Source organism: Dicentrarchus labrax, unplaced genomic scaffold, assembly GCF_905237075.1.
Source record: "Dicentrarchus labrax unplaced genomic scaffold, dlabrax2021, whole genome shotgun sequence".
Taxonomy (NCBI): Eukaryota; Metazoa; Chordata; class Actinopteri; family Moronidae; genus Dicentrarchus; species Dicentrarchus labrax.
Genome location: NW_026136711.1, coordinates 16,484,885 through 16,502,652, shown reverse-complemented (window position 1 = coordinate 16,502,652; position 17,768 = coordinate 16,484,885). Strand labels below are relative to the sequence as shown.

At 40.9% G+C, this 17,768-nt stretch overlaps 1 protein-coding gene across 1 annotated transcript; it reads left to right on the top strand.

Annotated features, from left to right (window-relative positions):
• Window positions 1-3,723: 3,723 nt before the first annotated feature.
• On the top strand, window positions 3,724-17,727 carry ccdc3b (coiled-coil domain containing 3b). The gene is made up of 3 exons (XM_051413897.1): window positions 3,724-4,555; window positions 8,558-8,732; window positions 15,982-17,727. The coding sequence occupies exons 1-3, from the start codon at window positions 4,197-4,199 to the stop codon at window positions 16,273-16,275; spliced, it is 828 nt and encodes a 275-aa protein (XP_051269857.1). The 5' UTR covers window positions 3,724-4,196; the 3' UTR covers window positions 16,276-17,727.
• Window positions 17,728-17,768: the final 41 nt, after the last annotated feature.

Below are 17,768 nucleotides of genomic sequence, written 5' to 3'. Positions count from 1 at the left end.
CAGATGTGAGAGAATTCTAGCTGCATACTCACACGGCTGAAACTTCAGCCTCTTGACAGACTTCTCTATAGCCTGCTGGGATTCGCCTTTCCCAATCAATAATGAGTGCAGAGTGGCTGTAGGCACTGGGGACAGTTGAGGTGAAGTGAAGGCTCGTTTAGGTGTCGATGAATGTGGTGAGCTCGGGTTTAGTAGAGGTGGTAGCGGTGGTGGCAGTGGCTGTAGCAGGTTGGTTCTGGGTCTTTACCTCAATGGCATAACGGCCCTCTGGATAGTGTGCAAAATATTTGTTGAAGGCTCTCTTGTTCATGAGTTTATTATGTGAATCACATCTGCCGGACTCCTGCGACATAGAGGCGATCACATACCCAGCATACCCCAGGGCATTTTCAGCCACCCACTTAAAGGTTTGGCCTCTATACAACCCAAATTGTATTTGGTGTTGGCCCAGGACATGCTGCTCGTTGTTGGGGTCACCACCCTGATGGAGAACAACCGTCCTTACTGACTCTGTTACTCTGTGAGGCGAAAGAGCTCGGGCACACGGCCTGTTCTCCCCCCTCACTTTTTTGGCCTCCTCTGTTTTAAACAAACTGGAACGGCCATCTCCCCTCCTTCTAAATTTAGGATCCATTCTGTATAGTTGAAAAAAACAAAAAACAACAGTTAGAATATGGTTGGTCTGACATCTTAGATTGAACACACCTTTATATTGTATTGGTCAAGTCCACGGTAGTATGCCTGGATACATATACAATGTTGGTACATGAATGTGCACTTAATTAAAATATATATATATATATATATATATATATATATATATATCTTGTTTACAAATATTTGATCAATCTGTACATATTTGATTCAGATAAAGATATCTTTTTAATTCTCAGTTGCTAGTATACTGTACGACAGGGTAAAGAGACAGCAAACTATTTCCATGCACTGTCTGACTGATAACCTATGACAATAAAGCTGTTGTATCCTTGTTGCCATTTGTCTGTCTGCTATATAGTGTTTTACAAAAATGAATTAATTTGATTTGATTTGATTTGATTCAACTTTATTGTCATTGCAAGTACAGGGTACAAAACAACGAAATGCAGTTAGCATCAACCAGAAGTGCAAAGTAATTTACAAATGTACAGAATGATTATACAGTATTATGTGTAAACCGTTCATAGTTTAACGACGCTGAAGTTGGCTTCCGATTCGCCAGCCTCCGATTCGGCACTTAAGGGGAAAGTTAAGGGGAAATTAACTTATTGTCCACTGATTGTCTGTTTTTTGTGACACTTCTTGATGTGAAAACGTTTTAGACATTTTAGGTAAGACATCAGCTTTGGCTGACACCTACGATTGTATCTGTGAAACTTTTATTTTATTTGTGAAAATGCTAAAGGGGAGATTTCACCGTTTTTGTTTTACACCAAGACCTCATTAGACCAGGTCCAGATCAAAAACCACTGCACCTAGACCTCTAAAATCTTTTTACATGGAGAAGTTGTTGAAAAGGCACAGAGTCAGTAAAAAAGTCAGCAATTTTCGTTCTTTTAAGTTTTTATGGCCTCACCTCTGTTTTTGTAACGTTGTGTCAAGGTGCCTCTTTGTTTTCTGCTTCTCTGCTTTCCTTTGCAGGTTACAACTGGTGGCCGGGAGAACAAGAACAGGGTCTGAAATGATGGCAGATTTTAGTAAAGCCAACAAACTATTTTAAAAGGTCTACAAGTCAGACTCAAGATCTTAACCTTGGTACCTGAGGTCCTACCGGGTTAGATACTAGAGACACCTAAATAAATGTATTTAAAATAAAAATAGTTTGTTGGCTTTAATAACATCTGCCATCATTTCAGACCCTGTTCTTGTTCTCCCGGCCACCAGTTGTCCTCTTTGTGTTCCTCCCTTTCCTCATCACCTGACCAACTACCTACCTACCTACAGACATGATACTGACCCTACTCGATTGTCCATAGTTTAAAAATATTAAGATGACGACCCACGACCTGGAACCTGCAAAGGAAAGCAGAGAAGCAGAAAACAAAGAGGCACCTAGACACAACGTTACAAAAACAGAGGTGAGGCCATAAAAACTTAAAAGAACGAAAATTGCTGACTTTTTTACTGACTCTGTGCCTTTTCAACAACTTCTCCATGTAAAAAGATTTGAGAGTTCTAGGTGCAGTGGTTTTGGATCTGGACCTTGTCCAAAATGGTCTATGTGCTGAAAAAAGTGTGAAATGTGTCTTTATTGCATTTTCACAAATAGAATAAAGGTTTCACAAATCAGAGACTGTGTTTTTATGAATCTTCAGGGTCTGTACATCAATCCATTCCAGATTTGAGAGGTCTAGGTGCAGTGGTTTTTGATCTGGACCTGGTCTAATGAGGTCTTGGTGTAAAACAAAAACGGTGAAATCTCCCCTTTAGCATTTTCACAAATAAAATAAAAGTTTCACAGATACAATCGTAGGTGTCAGCCAAAGCTGATGTCTTACCTAAAATGTCTAAAACGTTTTCACATCAAGAAGTGTCACAAAAAACAGACAATCAGTGGACAATAAGTTAATTTCCCCTTAACTTTCCCCTTAAGTGCCGAATCGGAGGCTGGCGAATCGGAAGCCAACTTCAGCGTGGTGTCACTGACATTGGTTTAAAACTGAGTTAGTTAAGTTACCAGCATATGATTGTTTTACAATTAGCCTGTTAGCATACCGGCTTTCTACGACCGTGGGTAAATCACGTTTTCAATAATTAAAACTTATAAGAACTATAAAGGCCCAGACATTATGAAGGCAAATAATGAGTTAATTAATTAATAAATAACAATGAACTTACCGAAAATATAACAACGGTTGTCAATCCGATCAAAGTTAAGGAGCTCCTACAATTTAAGGTTGATCTCTGGATGGGCGGGGCCTCGGGGCATTCTTCGTAGCGTTCTCGATTGTGATTGGTTTTTGCCATTCTTGGTAGTGGGACGGCATCTGATTGGTTAATTCTTGGCAGCACTCTTAGTAGCATAGGCAACTTGATTGGCTCTCACATAAAATTGTAGAGCAGATGTGTATTTCCTGGGTCGTGACTCTCAGGTGCCTTCCTTCTGAGGTTCACACAGGAATCAACCTGTAAGGGTTTTCTCAGGAACTGTCTGGTTTTACTGTAGGAATCAGCTGATCAACATACCTGAGCACTATGTGGAGGAAGTAAAGTACTAATTCAACTACAAAACAAACTGCATGGAGGGCTGATTGGGTGTCCGGTCTGTTCTCTAGCTGTCCAGTCAAGGTTTTTTTAAAGTCATTTGAAAACAGTGTGCCTTCTTGCCCGCATGTAGTGATAAATGTTAAGATGTTGTGTATATAGTTCTCTATTTGTCTATTGTTGTTTCATACTGACATTTTGTGGGGTTTTTGGTCTGTCATGTGACTTAATCTGTCTACACTAATCATGTGTCTATACTTACCTGTCCATACCGGTCATGTTAACAACCAAATTAACCATTTTAATTTTGTATTTTAAATATTTTTTTAAACCGTTATTACGAGTAAATCCATGATATATTAAATGCTAAATCACTCCAGAGTGTCTCAGATGTCTTCACTATAACTCAACTAAAGACCTGCTGTCCGTGCACATTGCCACTAGAGGGCACCATTAATCTTCCCTATATTTCCATTCTAACTTCAGTCCTTTATAGTTGGCTGTATGGACTTCAGTGCCCGTTTTTTGTTGCGTTAAGTGCCACATAATCTCACAGCCTTGAAGCTGATGGATTCGTTGTAATTTAGCAAGACGATTTACAAAATGAAACCTCACATTTAAAATTCCACAGGCAGACTTTGAACGCACACTCTTTATTTGCTCCTCCTGGTCTTGTTTTAAAGGATGAGAGGAAAGGTTTGTGCAGGGGATGCTCGTGTGAATGGGCTGACCCCCTGATCGCAGGTATTGTGGCTGGAGGAGGGAGCAAAGACCGCAGAGAGCAGAGAAGATACCAACTGTTCTGGGCTATTTTGGTGTTTAAATCCACTTATTGTGAATATCAGCTAGGTCAGCATTGGTGGAAGTATGTGCATGGTGTGAGAGCCCTGCAGTTTTTTGGTTTTTTTTTGTGTGTGTGGTGATTTCATCCATCTGCAGCATCGTGAGCGTCGGTGCGCCTCTCCGACCCACAGTCGCGTCCTCTCTGCCGGATCATGTGGATTATTTTGGCGTTTACCCTGGCAGTGGCAGGCCCAGGTGGGAGCTGGGGATGCCAGCTGCCCCACGACTGGAGACCACAGACAGAAGCGTGCCGTGCCGAGCTGGCGCAGATCATAGTGTTTGCGAAAGTGCTGGCACTGCACAAGGAGTCTTACAGTGTGTATAACTACCTGCCCTGGCAGTACGACACCGACCTTTTCTTCTCCGCCGAGATTGAGCTGCTGTGCGACCAGGCGTGGGGCAGCATGCTGGAGGTCCCCGCTGGATCCAGGTTTAATGTCACCGGCCTGGGTTACTTCCCCTGCTTCTCCTACAGTGTCACTAAAAACAACAACTACTACTTCTTTCTAAGGTGAGAAACGCAGGTATTCCCTATTGATCTAACCAGTCATCAAAATAATTTCTTGTCACAGATTCATTAAGTTTTATTTGTCCCCTTATTGAGTGTGCGTTGAGATTCAGTCAGTTCTGTTAACAAACTACGACTTTATGCATAAATTATTAAAGTGATAGAAAAAAACAGAACTTTTTTAGGATTTCCAACAAAAGAAACAGCTGCTCATTCAGGCTGTATCAGATCAGATCTGTCGCATAGATTCTATACAAGCATATGAATAATGTTTTGTTAGAGGCTGTAAGGTCTGTTGAAAGTATTAAAAGTTGCCCAGATATGACATAACGTGGATGACCCTCTTGCGCCCTCTTGTCCAAATGTGATTTGCAGTTAGAATAAATCTCTCTTTACTGTTCCAGGTCAATGGCACATTTTTGGTTTAAGAGAAAAGAGAGCTGGAAACGTGTTGCAGAAGTGTCACTGGGTGCTTTAGAATCAGGCAATTTTGTCAAGTTTTGTGAAAACAGTTCAGCCAGTAAAGAAGACGAAGAAGTCTTTTTTATTGGAATCCATTACCATAAATGTCAAAAAGTTTGTGATAATATGATTTGATAATAACCGACTGCGAAAAAACAACATACCCATAATACATTTCAGTCTCTATAAACATAGGAAACAATGAGGTAAATAATGTGAGGCATGAGATCTGAAGATGCAAAGCTAATGTTAATTTTCACATACAAAAAGGTTGGGCTCCACTTTCAGTCCCTTTCTGCACTTTTGTGATACCCAGTGATTCGAATTGATTCACCTCATCCATCCAAACTGTAAATTCAATGTAAAGCACTTTAAATGTGGATGCACAAAAGACCAGGAACTCAAATGTACATAGTCTCACAATGAGACATTTGAATTACATCATTGTTGGCTCCACCATCTGTGCCTCTGACATTGGGACCTATCAGACACAGTGTGCACATCTATGAGAGTTAGATATTTAAACCGGAGGAGTAAAGTTTAATCAGCCATTGGGGATCTCTGAAAAGGCAATTAATAATAATCTTTACAGAATATTAGTGATTGGTATTCAGTAGTTTGGTGGTCCATTTGAGCAAGATGTAGATGTTTTTTTTGGGCTTTGTTGGCTTTGAACAGTTGAGAGGTGACAGACAATAAGGGGGAAAGAGGAGAGAAAATGCACTGAACTGAACCAGGGATGTTGCCATCACAGTATATTATTATATGTGTCTTAACTGCTAGTCTACCAGGGCATCCCATAATGTATTTTCTATTAGTATAATTTGACCTCACCCCCTCTCTATGCCTGGCCAATGCAAACTCGCAACTCTTCAAACCTGTGCAGAGATCTGTCATGAAAGGAAGTAAAGAGGGTTCAGTCAATCATCAGCCAGTAAGGAAGTATTTGCAGTCAGAAGCAGAACGTTGGCACCATCCTCACATATTCTTTTAATCAGTATCTGTCAATGTGATTTCAGGTTAATAATATATTTAATAATCTGCCAAACTTTCCACTCAGATTTCAAAAACGTATGTGGCAGGTTGATTCTTAAATGTCTGTGTTGGACAGAAACAACACTGTTACTCAGGAAACGTCTATTGCATTCCAGCCAGTGTAATTACAGAGCCAGACATTTCCCAACAGCTTGAAGGTAAACCTACAAAGAATTTTCACTCAGGAGAGTTATCGGCACGCCAGCGGTTGGTAGGACCACCTTTTGTCTTGCTGAAACACACCAGTTTGCCACTCAGTAAAGGGAACATGTGCTGACAAGCACTAGCGATATTTCTCTCATTTTCTGTTTTTCTCTTCAAAACAGATGAAGAGTTAGATATTCAGAGGGGGTGGGGCATTGGAAAGCATTCCTGAAGTGTAAGGTTTGGCTGTGCCACATGAGGGTCTGCAGCAGGTCCAACTACAATAGTATTCTTTATTGCATATGTTACACATCATATGCACACAGTCACACTCGTATGTGTGATTTTGTGCCACTGGAAAGACTTTAAAGATTATTTTTACTGGTTTTAGTTAATCACACCTCCAGGGATGACTTTGCTGTCCCCTGTTGTGATAGTGAAAACATCCGGACGTTATCCCTGTAATTAGCCAGGCGACCACCATCGGAAACTTCCTGAAGCTAGAGTCACAACAGAGCTCTGTTTAAATGCAGACCTGATTATGATTAAGAAGCAACGATTGCTTCAGTAAACCAAAGTAATCTTTTCTCAGTGTTTACCGGGGTTATAATAGACAGGGCTCACCCACATTTTCCTTTGCAGAAGTCTTTAGGACCACAAAGGATGTAGGCCTATGGGAAACAAAACATAGTCAAGATGGGCATTAAATAATGTTCGAATGAATGAGTTGTATTGTCTTCTTTTGGCTACCAAGGATTTAAAACGTTATCAATGGAGTTCCCCCATTGCCTGTATCTGACTACTTTAATTGGATACAACGGAGATCATTCCAGTTTTTGTTCTAAAATAATGTTCTGGCCAGACCTCAGTCGCTTTTTAGCCAAGAGTTCAGTGAATAGATCGATACTGTTTACACTAGAGCCAGCAGGCGGTTAGCTTAGCATCAAGATTGGAAACAAGGGACACAATTAGCCTAGCTGGCTCTGTCCATCATATTGATTTGCAGCTCAGTTTTTGTACCGATTAAATAAAATGAGACATAACACATTCATTAGTGAGCTTTAGAGGTGCTGGTAGTCGGATTTTGTTAACTTTGGACAGAGTCAGGCCAAGTGTTTCCCCGTTTCCAGTCTTTATGCTAAGCTGAGCTAACCGTCGGCTGGTTTTAGCCTCATATAAACCGCACACATAGGCCGAACAATTTCTTCAATTTATCAATGAGCTACTCGTAATGAATGTATTTTCTATGGATCTGTAATTATTGAGGTACTTTATAATAAAAGTGCTGTTTGTTTTTACCTGGTGTGTTATTCGTCACCACAACACCGAAATATTCAGCAACTTTAGTGAAAATTGCCCATCAGTTGGTCGAAAGAAATGAGATATAGCTAAACAGATTGTCTCTGCATGTCCTGCTCTGGGGCATTCTTGCTAACGTGACACTCCCTGTCATAAACCTAAAACAGATCAGTGTAGAGTTTCAAAGGATTGTTGTTGTGGCCACTCTGCAACACTGAGTCCCAGACAATGTATGAACAAGCCAAAACTGAAAGGTTCTCATTGCAATCTCCAGTGGACGTCTATTTCCTGTTCTAAACGCACTGTCTCAGACCAAAATAGTCTTTCCAATCAATCATGAGTGCAGTCTCCCAGGACAGGGCGAATCAGAGCCTCGCTTGGAGAACCGAGGATCTCCCTCAGGACTTTTAAATGAGACAGATTGAGTGTTGCGCCTGAGCCATATGTTCACCACTCACTATATCTCACTACTTCAGAGTTTTTAACGTTTCTGTCAAAAGAAAACAACTTAATACCAAAACCTTAAAGGAGATGAAACTCATAAATATACGGTCACTCCTTTTGGTCCCTTACATCTGATCTTTGACCTCTTCTGTTGAAGCAACACACACACACACACACACACACACACACACACACACACACCACAAGTCTCTGATAGGGACAATGAAACTTTTGATGTCCCTCGAGGGATACGAGATGGGTTCCAGATGTAGCGAAACATGCAGCTTCAAGACTCCCCCACCTCACACACTTCACATTGCAGGAGAAGATATGAAACATGCACAGTAAATCCCATTGGCTTGTAATTTGCTGGCTTGACTCAGAATGCTTGAATTTGCATAAAAATAGACCAGGGTCTGTTAACAATTCTGCTTAGATGTAGGGTCTATGTCTCAAAAATGTCTAACTTCCACTATTGATGTTTGTCTGTCAACTTTATAGGATGAACAGGTCAAACCTGTCCATTTGCTTTAATTTGAATGGACTCCTGATGACGTTACAGAGTTTCTTGTTACTCAATTTTCACAACTTCTGTTTATGTGCATCTGTCACCGTTTTTAGGATGGATGAGAACTATAATATTGTCCCTCATGGAGTGAACTTCCAGGACCCCATCTTCCCCGACACTGCAGAGATCCACCGGACGTTTTCCAGCCTTTTCCAGTTTTCGAACTGCACGCCCGGAACTCAGGTCCACAGCTACACCCCAGAATGGGAGGCTCAGGAGGACAGCCGGGTATGTAGCCCATCAGAGCCATAAACCATAAACCAGTTCCTAGTGTTGATGAAAAGTTGTCTCTCGCACTCGATTAGTGATAAACATCTATTTTGATTCAGTTGTTGCATATACAAGGTGGCTACACAAATAATTTGGGAAAAAGAGTGGAATAAAGGATGCAGTATTACATCCTGTTGTTTTCAAAGGAATACTGAGAAGATGCTGGCAAGTTAAATATGTCCTTAATGCATGGGAAACCAAACACACATTTCCTGAGGTTTTGGCCAGACAAAGAAGTCACTATGTTTAAAGGAAAATTTTACTTTAAAAACATTGTTTTTGCCAGCTCTTTGGAAAACCATTTAGTTGTTTATTGGAGTATTTTCTTATTTCCAAAGATGAGAGCCCTAATGTCAAAGTAAGTGGCATCATGTGGAGACATGTCCAGTGCAACTACAATGGTCTTTGATAGCTTATAAAAACGTCAGTCCCTCAGAATCACCACCATACAACATGCTGTTTTACAATGAAGCAAATTGAAATTCATCACAGAACAAACAGACAAACATTTGTAGATCAGATCACAAGTGTGGTAGTGAAGTGGACAGCTTAGATCAGATGGACTGGAAAAACTAAATCTCCACCTATTTACATAACCAATGCAACAAGTTCATGTCTATCCGTTGGGGGCATCCTGAAAGGAATTTATGGAAATGTAGAAAATCACAAACTAAAGTAAAACCAGAGAAAGTGGATACATCATAAAAGTAAAGTACAACTCTGAATCACTTAATAGCTCCTGGATTACACGGGATGATGTTGATTAATGACAGTGTGAGTGTATCTAAAGGTCATTACTCTTTTTATTGCTTATGACACTCATGTTGATGCACATCAGATTTAGAAAATGTCTTCAATTAATAAGCCCCAGCTCTGGTTTCACACCGTTGCTAGTGAAAGGTCAGCTCACTTTTACTTAAACACCACTGGCAAACACAAACACCTGGTGACTCTGTAAGTTTCCTTCATTTTGTCTTAGAGTCCACATGTCTGTATATAAATGGTTTCCAGTCACTCACCAACTGCTTTATCCCTTTTAATGAAGCTAAACCTTTGGCATAGTCCCTCTGATTTAGGTCAGTCCTCTTCTGTCTGTTTCCAATCATTTGCTGACTACTCATAAAAGCAATATCATCTGCCATGGGTAATGAGAATGAAAACATGGTTCGTATTTCCATTACATATAACTTTTGTGTCAGGCCTGTGATTATAATTACAGAGCAACATTTAGGTATCAGTGCTGCTTTCTTACGTCATCGTGATTAGATTTCCTCCTTGCAAAATAAAAAACAGACTTTGTTTTTACTGGTACTGCACAACCGTTGTTTGGACAACTGACCCAAACTGACACCAGACCAGATCACATATTATTATTCAGTATCAACCAAAGTAAATCATATGTCACGTTGTCATCTTAAGATTAAACATCAAACAGTATCAGCAATAAAAACATTTTAACAAGCAACAAGGGTTTTTTCCCCACAGTTTCATGGTCCCAGCACTAATGCAGAAATATTAGCTTTGACTTGATGGCTGGATACAAAGATAAAACTAATTGCTGTCCACAACATTTTAGCTAACATGGTTAATGTGGCAGACACCCGCCTGTTTTTCCTTAGAATGGTTTCAAACATACCTCCTCTGAGATGGGAAATGACACTCAGAAGACTTTCACTACATAAAATTTTAACCTTTTTGTTTTGTCCATGTTGCAGTTGTGTTGAGATGACGTCAGAGTTGATAAAATCCTCCTTGGTACTGAGGGTGTGCCCCATGGATTCATTCAAATGATTTGGAGTTTGAAAGATGCATTTGACAGTTTGGGAGGGTCTAAGTGCTATGTAACAGAGTTGCATTGTGGGGAATGGAGCAATCAGTGTTTTTGGAGCTTAAACTATACTAGGGTCTAAAGCCTCAGCTGCTTCGACTTTCACCATTCTTTTTAAATCTATCTCCACTTAATGAAAGTGCAATGTTAATGTCAAGGTGATTTTTCTAGTCATGAGGGGTTAAAAGTCTTAAACGGAAAGTCTGCTTTTCCAATTCCAGGGAACCATCTCTATAAATGATATTGTCTCTTCTGTATTTGATTGATCTCTATGCAAGCAGTACTATTTTGCAACATACTTTCTGATTCTGTTCAATCTGTTAGGATCATTAAAGGCGGAACCAAACAATGGAGTTGAGTGGTATAAGAGAGGTTTAGTGCATTAAGGAATGGCAGAGCTTGGCTGAACAGGATGGTTGATGGTGTGAGCATGGCTGGCTGAGGATAAGATCAGGGGTGTTATGGGTAACAGATGAGGCAGGCAGGCAGGCAGACAGACAAGTGGGTTATGATCCACAGTAGGAGAAACAACAATCTGTTGCTGAGTGGATTAAGAACCAGAGTAGATATACTGTTAAGTTGATGAGTTGATGGAAGGCAGGTGAGCAGACAGGGAGAGGCGATGAATCAATTGCAGACAGGTGTGAAGAGGAGCAGAGCTGGGAGCCAGTAGGCGAAGACCACGCCCACAACACACAGACAGGAGTGCCGGAGACACAGGGGAGGGGTAAACACCAGAAAACACAATGTATACAAAATGTACTTGTTGTTGAGATCCAGAGATGACAATAACTTGCATATCTCCTTTCACACTCAATATTGAGAGCATCACAGAATATAAATATCTTGGAATCTGGCCTGATGAAAAATATACATTTAAATATCACATAGAAAATCAATGTTTATGACTGGAGGCAATTTAAATATTAACTGCTGCATTTTCTATCATAAATTAGATTAATTTGCCTTCCCTGATTGAGAGACAACCACTGGTATATATTTATCTACAGAACCCTTCCTGGAAAATCCCCATCTCATATCTCATCTTTGCTGCTCTACAACTCTGGGCCATACTTAAGCTGCCCCAATGATTGGTTAATGCGAAACAATAAATCACAACTAATGTAGGGAAGGCTGCTTTTATTGTTAGTGCAGTGGACTCATGGAATAGTTTCCAATATCACCTAAAGTTTAAAACTCCATAATGATTATTTACCTGCATATAACTGCTTTAATTCAGCCTGCACCCTCTTTATCGTCTATTATTATGCCCTGTTTAGGACTCTGTCTGTCATTTCTCAACGTACCTGTAAGTAGCAATGTAATTAGCTTACATAACATGATCTTTAACTAAATTTACGTCTTTATCAAGTTCTATATCCTGGACATATGGTACAAAAAAAGTGTTATTATTGCCAGTGCCCTTTCATTGCATGGGTATAATATGCCTTTTTTCAGCTGTTTGTTGATTTCATTCTTTGGGTCACCACCCAAAGCACATGATCATAAGTGAGGGTTAGAACGTTCTTCACCACAACACATTACTGCTGACGCTGCCCCAATCTGCCGGTCGATTTTACCCTCATTCATGAACAATAACCCGAGATACTTGAACTCCTTCACATGGAGCAGCAACTCACTCCCATCCCAGAGGGAGCAATCCTCCGTTTTCCGGCAGAGAACCATGGCCTCAGAGTTGGAGGTGCTGACTCTCATCCTGACCACTTCATTGCATGCAGAAGGTCACGGTCTGATGAAGCCAACAGAACCACATCATCTGCCAAGAGCAGAGAAGTATTTGTCAAGTCCCCAAACTGTCTGATCAGGATGCCTCCTGGGCTCCTTCTTTTTGGGGTTTTCCATCCAACTGGTAGGAGAGTCAAAACACACTGGAGAGATTATATGTCTTATCTAGCCTGGGAACGTCTCAGGATCCCCAAGGAGGTGCTGAAAAATGTTGCTGGGAAGAGGGACCTCTGGACTAGTTTGCGTCCATGTCACATTAATAAAGCAGAAAAACGTATCATTAATTTAATAGAGTGCAGTTACCTAAATATTTGTCCACACTGCAGCTGAAACAGCACTATAAACAGGGGTGCACATAACTGGTACGCATGCACGACAAAAATCAGGAATGCGTAATGCCTCTTGTGTTACTACGCGCCTTTGCGTACTTGACCGATCTCATCTAACCTGACACATGTTGCTTGTCAACTACTGTCAGATGTCCAAAAAGCAACAGACATTAAGCAGCTTCATTAGTGTTTCGCCACCTACAAAGAAACGCCAACCGGAGCCAGAGCCGAAGAAAATACTTTTTTCGGAAAAGTGGCTCCAAGGTGTGCAGTGGCTTGAAGCTAACGAAATGTGGTGCAAGATTTGCCGCTCACATCCACATCTAGCAGACAAAACAGGTGCGTTTTATAAAGGCTCAGAGAATTTCAACTATCCTTTATTTGACAAACATGAAAAGAGCAAGCAGCACAGGAATGTGGCGCAAACCATAGCTAATAAACAAGCTAGCCGAGAAGAAATGTCCAGTCGCCCACTGACCAGATGGCGAGACAAGCTGAATGAAGAACAGCGGCAAGCTCTGTTTAATATTTTTCTCCTCGTCTTCCATAAAGCTAAACACGCACGTCCCATGTCTTCCTGTTCTGAGGATGTTCATTTACTGAAGCGGCTAGGAGTAAATGTGTGTGTGTGAGGTGTGTATCATTCACGTGAAGTGGGCACACGGATCATGCAGAGCATCGCTCACACCATCAGCGGGGAGTTACGAGCCAAGTTGCAGTCTGCTGAATTTTGGGGGCTGCTTTTTGATTGGTCTGAGGACAAAAACTGAGCAGGAAATCGTTTACATTGTGTCTGTGTCCAGGAACGGAGAGTTTATCTCGGACTTTCTTGGACTGATTGAACTGGGTGCTGACCGAACCGCGCAGGCCATAACAAACGGACTTGTGAGACTTTTCCAGGACACAGGCGGGGCTGCTGTCAACGTCGGTGTGTACAACGGCCTTGTGCCAAAACTCCGGCAACTTGCTGCGTTTGGAGACTCCCTTGTGCACATTCTGTGCACCGCACACACACTGGAGAATTGTGCAAAATCAGCTGATCGCTACGTTTCCTACTGTGAGACATTTAATCGCTCTGTGGTCAAGCTGCTGCAGTTTTATTTACAAAAAGGTGGAGCAAAAAAAACCAAAACTGCTGCACTAAAGAAGGTGTGTGAAGAAAATAGGATCTCCTTTGTGAAACTGGGTAAGTTTCATAATATCAGATGGTCTGCATGGAGGCATGAAACACTGTTAAAAATATCAACACTGTTTGAGAAGGAAACAGCAGGCTGACCATTGGAGAATGTAAGGATGAACTCATGGTGGCCATTGGACAGTTCAGACTTCTGCTTGATGGTGAAGGCCACAGGGCACACACTGTTTCTAATGCTGATGCTGACAGAGACAAGACAAACTTACTCAGGGGGTTAATTGAAGAGTTAGAAATCAGATATGACTCCCTCAAGTCATGTGATCATTTCTTAGTATTTGATCCTTCAACATGGCCTCCACAGTTTTGGAAACACAACAGATGGAAGCATTCTCAAGAAATATGAGGCCACCTTGCAACTTGACAAAGACACCACTGTGACAGAATGGATGCGCTTAAAGCAGGCAGGAAAACGCCTGGGAGCCTCTTCTGTGTATGACTTGGTCCAAATAGTAAATACAAGTAACCCATATGCTTACTCCAACCTAAACAAGGTGGTTAAGCTGTCTCTTACACTGCCTTTAAGAAGTGCAGCTTGTGAGAGGGGATTCTCACATCTCAATATAATAAAAACCAAGTACAGATCTCGTCTGTCACATGCTCGTCTCTCAGCCCTGATGCACATTCACCTGTCAAAGCAGACCACAGAGACATTTGACCCAAAGCAAGCTGTTGACCTGTGGATGGAGACAGCTAATCGGAGGCTCAACCAAGGACACGGAGGTGCATCTACAGCATCTTCATCACCTACCATGCAGGAAGTTGAAGCAGAGGACAGTGGGGGCGACACTGAGGAGGACAGTGAGGAAAACTGCACTTATTAAGACCACGCTACATATGGGGTGAGTACCAAACACTATCTCCTGGTACTCACCTGAGTAAGTCACTGAAAAAGTTATGTGCACCCCTGACTATAAACGTGGATGAAAGGCATTTTCCACCCTCTGCTTTACATAACTTGATTGTTCTGCTCCTGAACTTCTTCCTTTGCATTATAAAGTTTCATACCCTTTTCAAATCCCTCATGGGACATAAGTAAGAGCACATGGGAAAAATCCACAGCTAATATTACAGCGGGTAATGTACTAACCAGTCATGTGGGCCAGCAGCCAGCCAGCACATTTTTAACATTTCCTCAAAACCCTCAGTGGTTGTTATCTGATGGCAGGGAATATACATCAGTGTTTCACGCTGGCCCATGTGGAAGCATTAGGGTCTGTGAAGGAAATCCACACTCAGGCAGACAGGCGTGCAGTCAAAGGCAGCTGGAGCTAATTTTTTTACCTAGGAAAGGTCCCGGGCCTTTGGATCGCCTGTCGTACGTTCGCAGGCATGTTGGGCTTTTATCTCGCAGTGGCGTCTCGCTGAAACAGACGGAGCATGTTGTGTAACTATTTTCTTTACCTTTAGATTCATCTTGGTCCATACCTGGAGCTACAGTGTGTGTTGTCTTTGGCTTATTCAAATTGACTGGTACATAAAAAGCAGGGCATACAATAAAATGTTAAATCTTAAAGTCTGTACATTTCCACGAACTGTTCCACAGAAAGAAAGGTATAATCTCAAAAATATTTCATCATGAATTTGACTTTTTTCCTTCCTTTTTTTCCTTTTAAGGCTACAAGCTGCCAAAAGTTTTCTTTTTAGACTAACCCATACACAAACAGTGGAATATGCTCAAAGATTTAGGAGCTATTTGCACTGCTTGTCAGTCCAACGACCATGCCAGAGGTGTTCACTCATTTGACTTATCCAAAGGAAATCCAGAATCAAAAACTGCAGATCTGTCAAATGCTACGTCATAAATGTAACAAAAATATATTAAATCTGACATTAGTATTTAGTATGAGCCGTTATGGGACAAAACTCCAAATAGGATTCCATCCAAAAGCCAGTGCAAGAGGAAAAATCAGTTGGGAATATTTCAGAATATAAACCGATATGGACCTTTTTCGTGCCATGACTTTTAAGGAACCTCAAAGTAATTGATCAATAATTTGACAGTCCAGAGTTTTAATGGCTTAACATCAATCATATTTGTCTGAAGTGCTTTTCCTGATATTTCAAATGTATTTAAAGTAACAAACACATTTATTTTTCTCTTCCATTTAGTTGTTGTGCTCGGCAGTGCAGAAGGCTCTGTTTGAGGAGGAGGAGAGGGTCAGGACTCTCTCCCAGCAGGTGCGTTCCTTGGAGAAAGCCAACGACCACCTGAGGGAAAAGGTGAAGACCATGAAACGTCAGCTACGCCAAGCCCAACGAGAAACAACGAAGCAGCAACAGACCCTCAGCCTCAAACAGCTATACGAGCCAAAGACGCCCCAAACCCACCCCGATCAGGACACTACCCAGGACCGGAAGAACCCGCCACTTAAAAAGGTCCTCTCCAAGAGGCTAAAAAAATAGTTTTCCTCTTTTTTTGTTGTTGTATGTAAACCAAGCATTGCTCCCTATGAAGCATCAAGGACAAAGCAAACTGGTCCAAAATACTCCAACAGCACCAACAATTGACAGTTTAGAGTAACATGATGAACATAACTGTCATTTCAATACATTCTCTGTGTATTCAGCCTAATTAATATGCCTATTTCTAAAGGAACATAACACAAAGCTTCACCTGCACACCCAAATGGGGTGGCCATTTTGCAACAGAACACTGTTGTTTTAGCTAGTTGTAAAATTGACCTGTGCCTTTGAGACTGTCAACTACAAAGAGACCATTGATGCCTATTCACATCCTTATCCGTATACCTGTGTGTGTGTGTGTGTGTGTGTGTGTGTGTGTGTGTGTGTGTGTGTGTGTGTGTGTTGGGGGGGAGGTCTTTCACTTGACCTATTTTGTGTCCCCAGATGAACTAAGGTGATGGATTAACTGTCTCTGAGAGAAAGGATTAAAATGGTTCTTCTCAACTCTTATTAAATCTTGCCATTAGTCCAATATGATGATTCTCTCTGAATAAATGTTGCTGTTGCCCGTCTCAACCACCAACCTTTATCTTTGTCTTTTGTTAGTTGAATTCAGTGGCAGCACAAAACATTTTCCAAACATCGGACAGAGCTTACAGCTGGCAGATGCACTGTTTAATAATACGTAGACAATGTTAAAGCATTGAAAATGTAATATCTTGCTTTTTTCTGTGCTGGACACATTATGCATTGTATAAATATTAGTTAAATTTCTTACTTCAGAATTGTCAAAATGCTCAGAATCAACCTCCGTGTTTTAGAGTCCACATTTGGAAAAGGTAATATGAGCATGTCTCGCATTTCAGTCAGAACCAGAGTTTATCATTTTCAATGACCAGTTCTAATTACAATGAGTGTAATAAAGTATGGAATATACAAGTTGTGAGCATTAAAATATTGTGTGTGGAAATACATAATGCTCTGTCTGTGTATGTGAGCACATAGTCAGAGGAGCAGCTGAAATTTAAATGATACATGACCTGTTAAGTCACATCATTCTTTTCTATCTTTGCCTGCTTTTTATTTACATGCTTGATCTATTTATACCCAAGAAACTATCGCCAAAGTGTAGTGATTCTTTAAATTCAGTGAATTGTTTTTCAAGTTCTCCTTTATGCAAATTGTACTGAATGAAAGTGTATTTTTTGTATTTGAAAACAGGGTGCTGAGCACTCATTAAGTACAGCCAGTGAGCCTGGCGTGGTACAGGATTGGCTTTTTCTGTGTCAGAAAACAAAGTTTGCTTTTATTATACTGTCTGTATACTGCTTTTCTGATTGTTTTTGCTTTCTCTAAACTATAAACATGGTTTGCTCTGCCAATAGCATAATCATTTGTGTAAAAGTTATTGTTTAGTTTTTTTTTTTAATAAATAAATGAACTTTTACAAAACTTCCTATGTCATTGTTTGTAGTTGGAATAAGAGAGAAATA

Coding starts and splice junctions, on each gene's coding strand:
- ccdc3b (XM_051413897.1), top strand. CDS start 4,197: ATGTGGATTATTTTGGCGTTTACCCTGGCAGTGGCAGGCCCAGGTGGG. Junction 4,556..8,557: donor AACTACTACTTCTTTCTAAG/GTGAGAAACGCA, acceptor CACCGTTTTTAG/GATGGATGAGAACTATAATA. Junction 8,733..15,981: donor AGGCTCAGGAGGACAGCCGG/GTATGTAGCCCA, acceptor TCTTCCATTTAG/TTGTTGTGCTCGGCAGTGCA.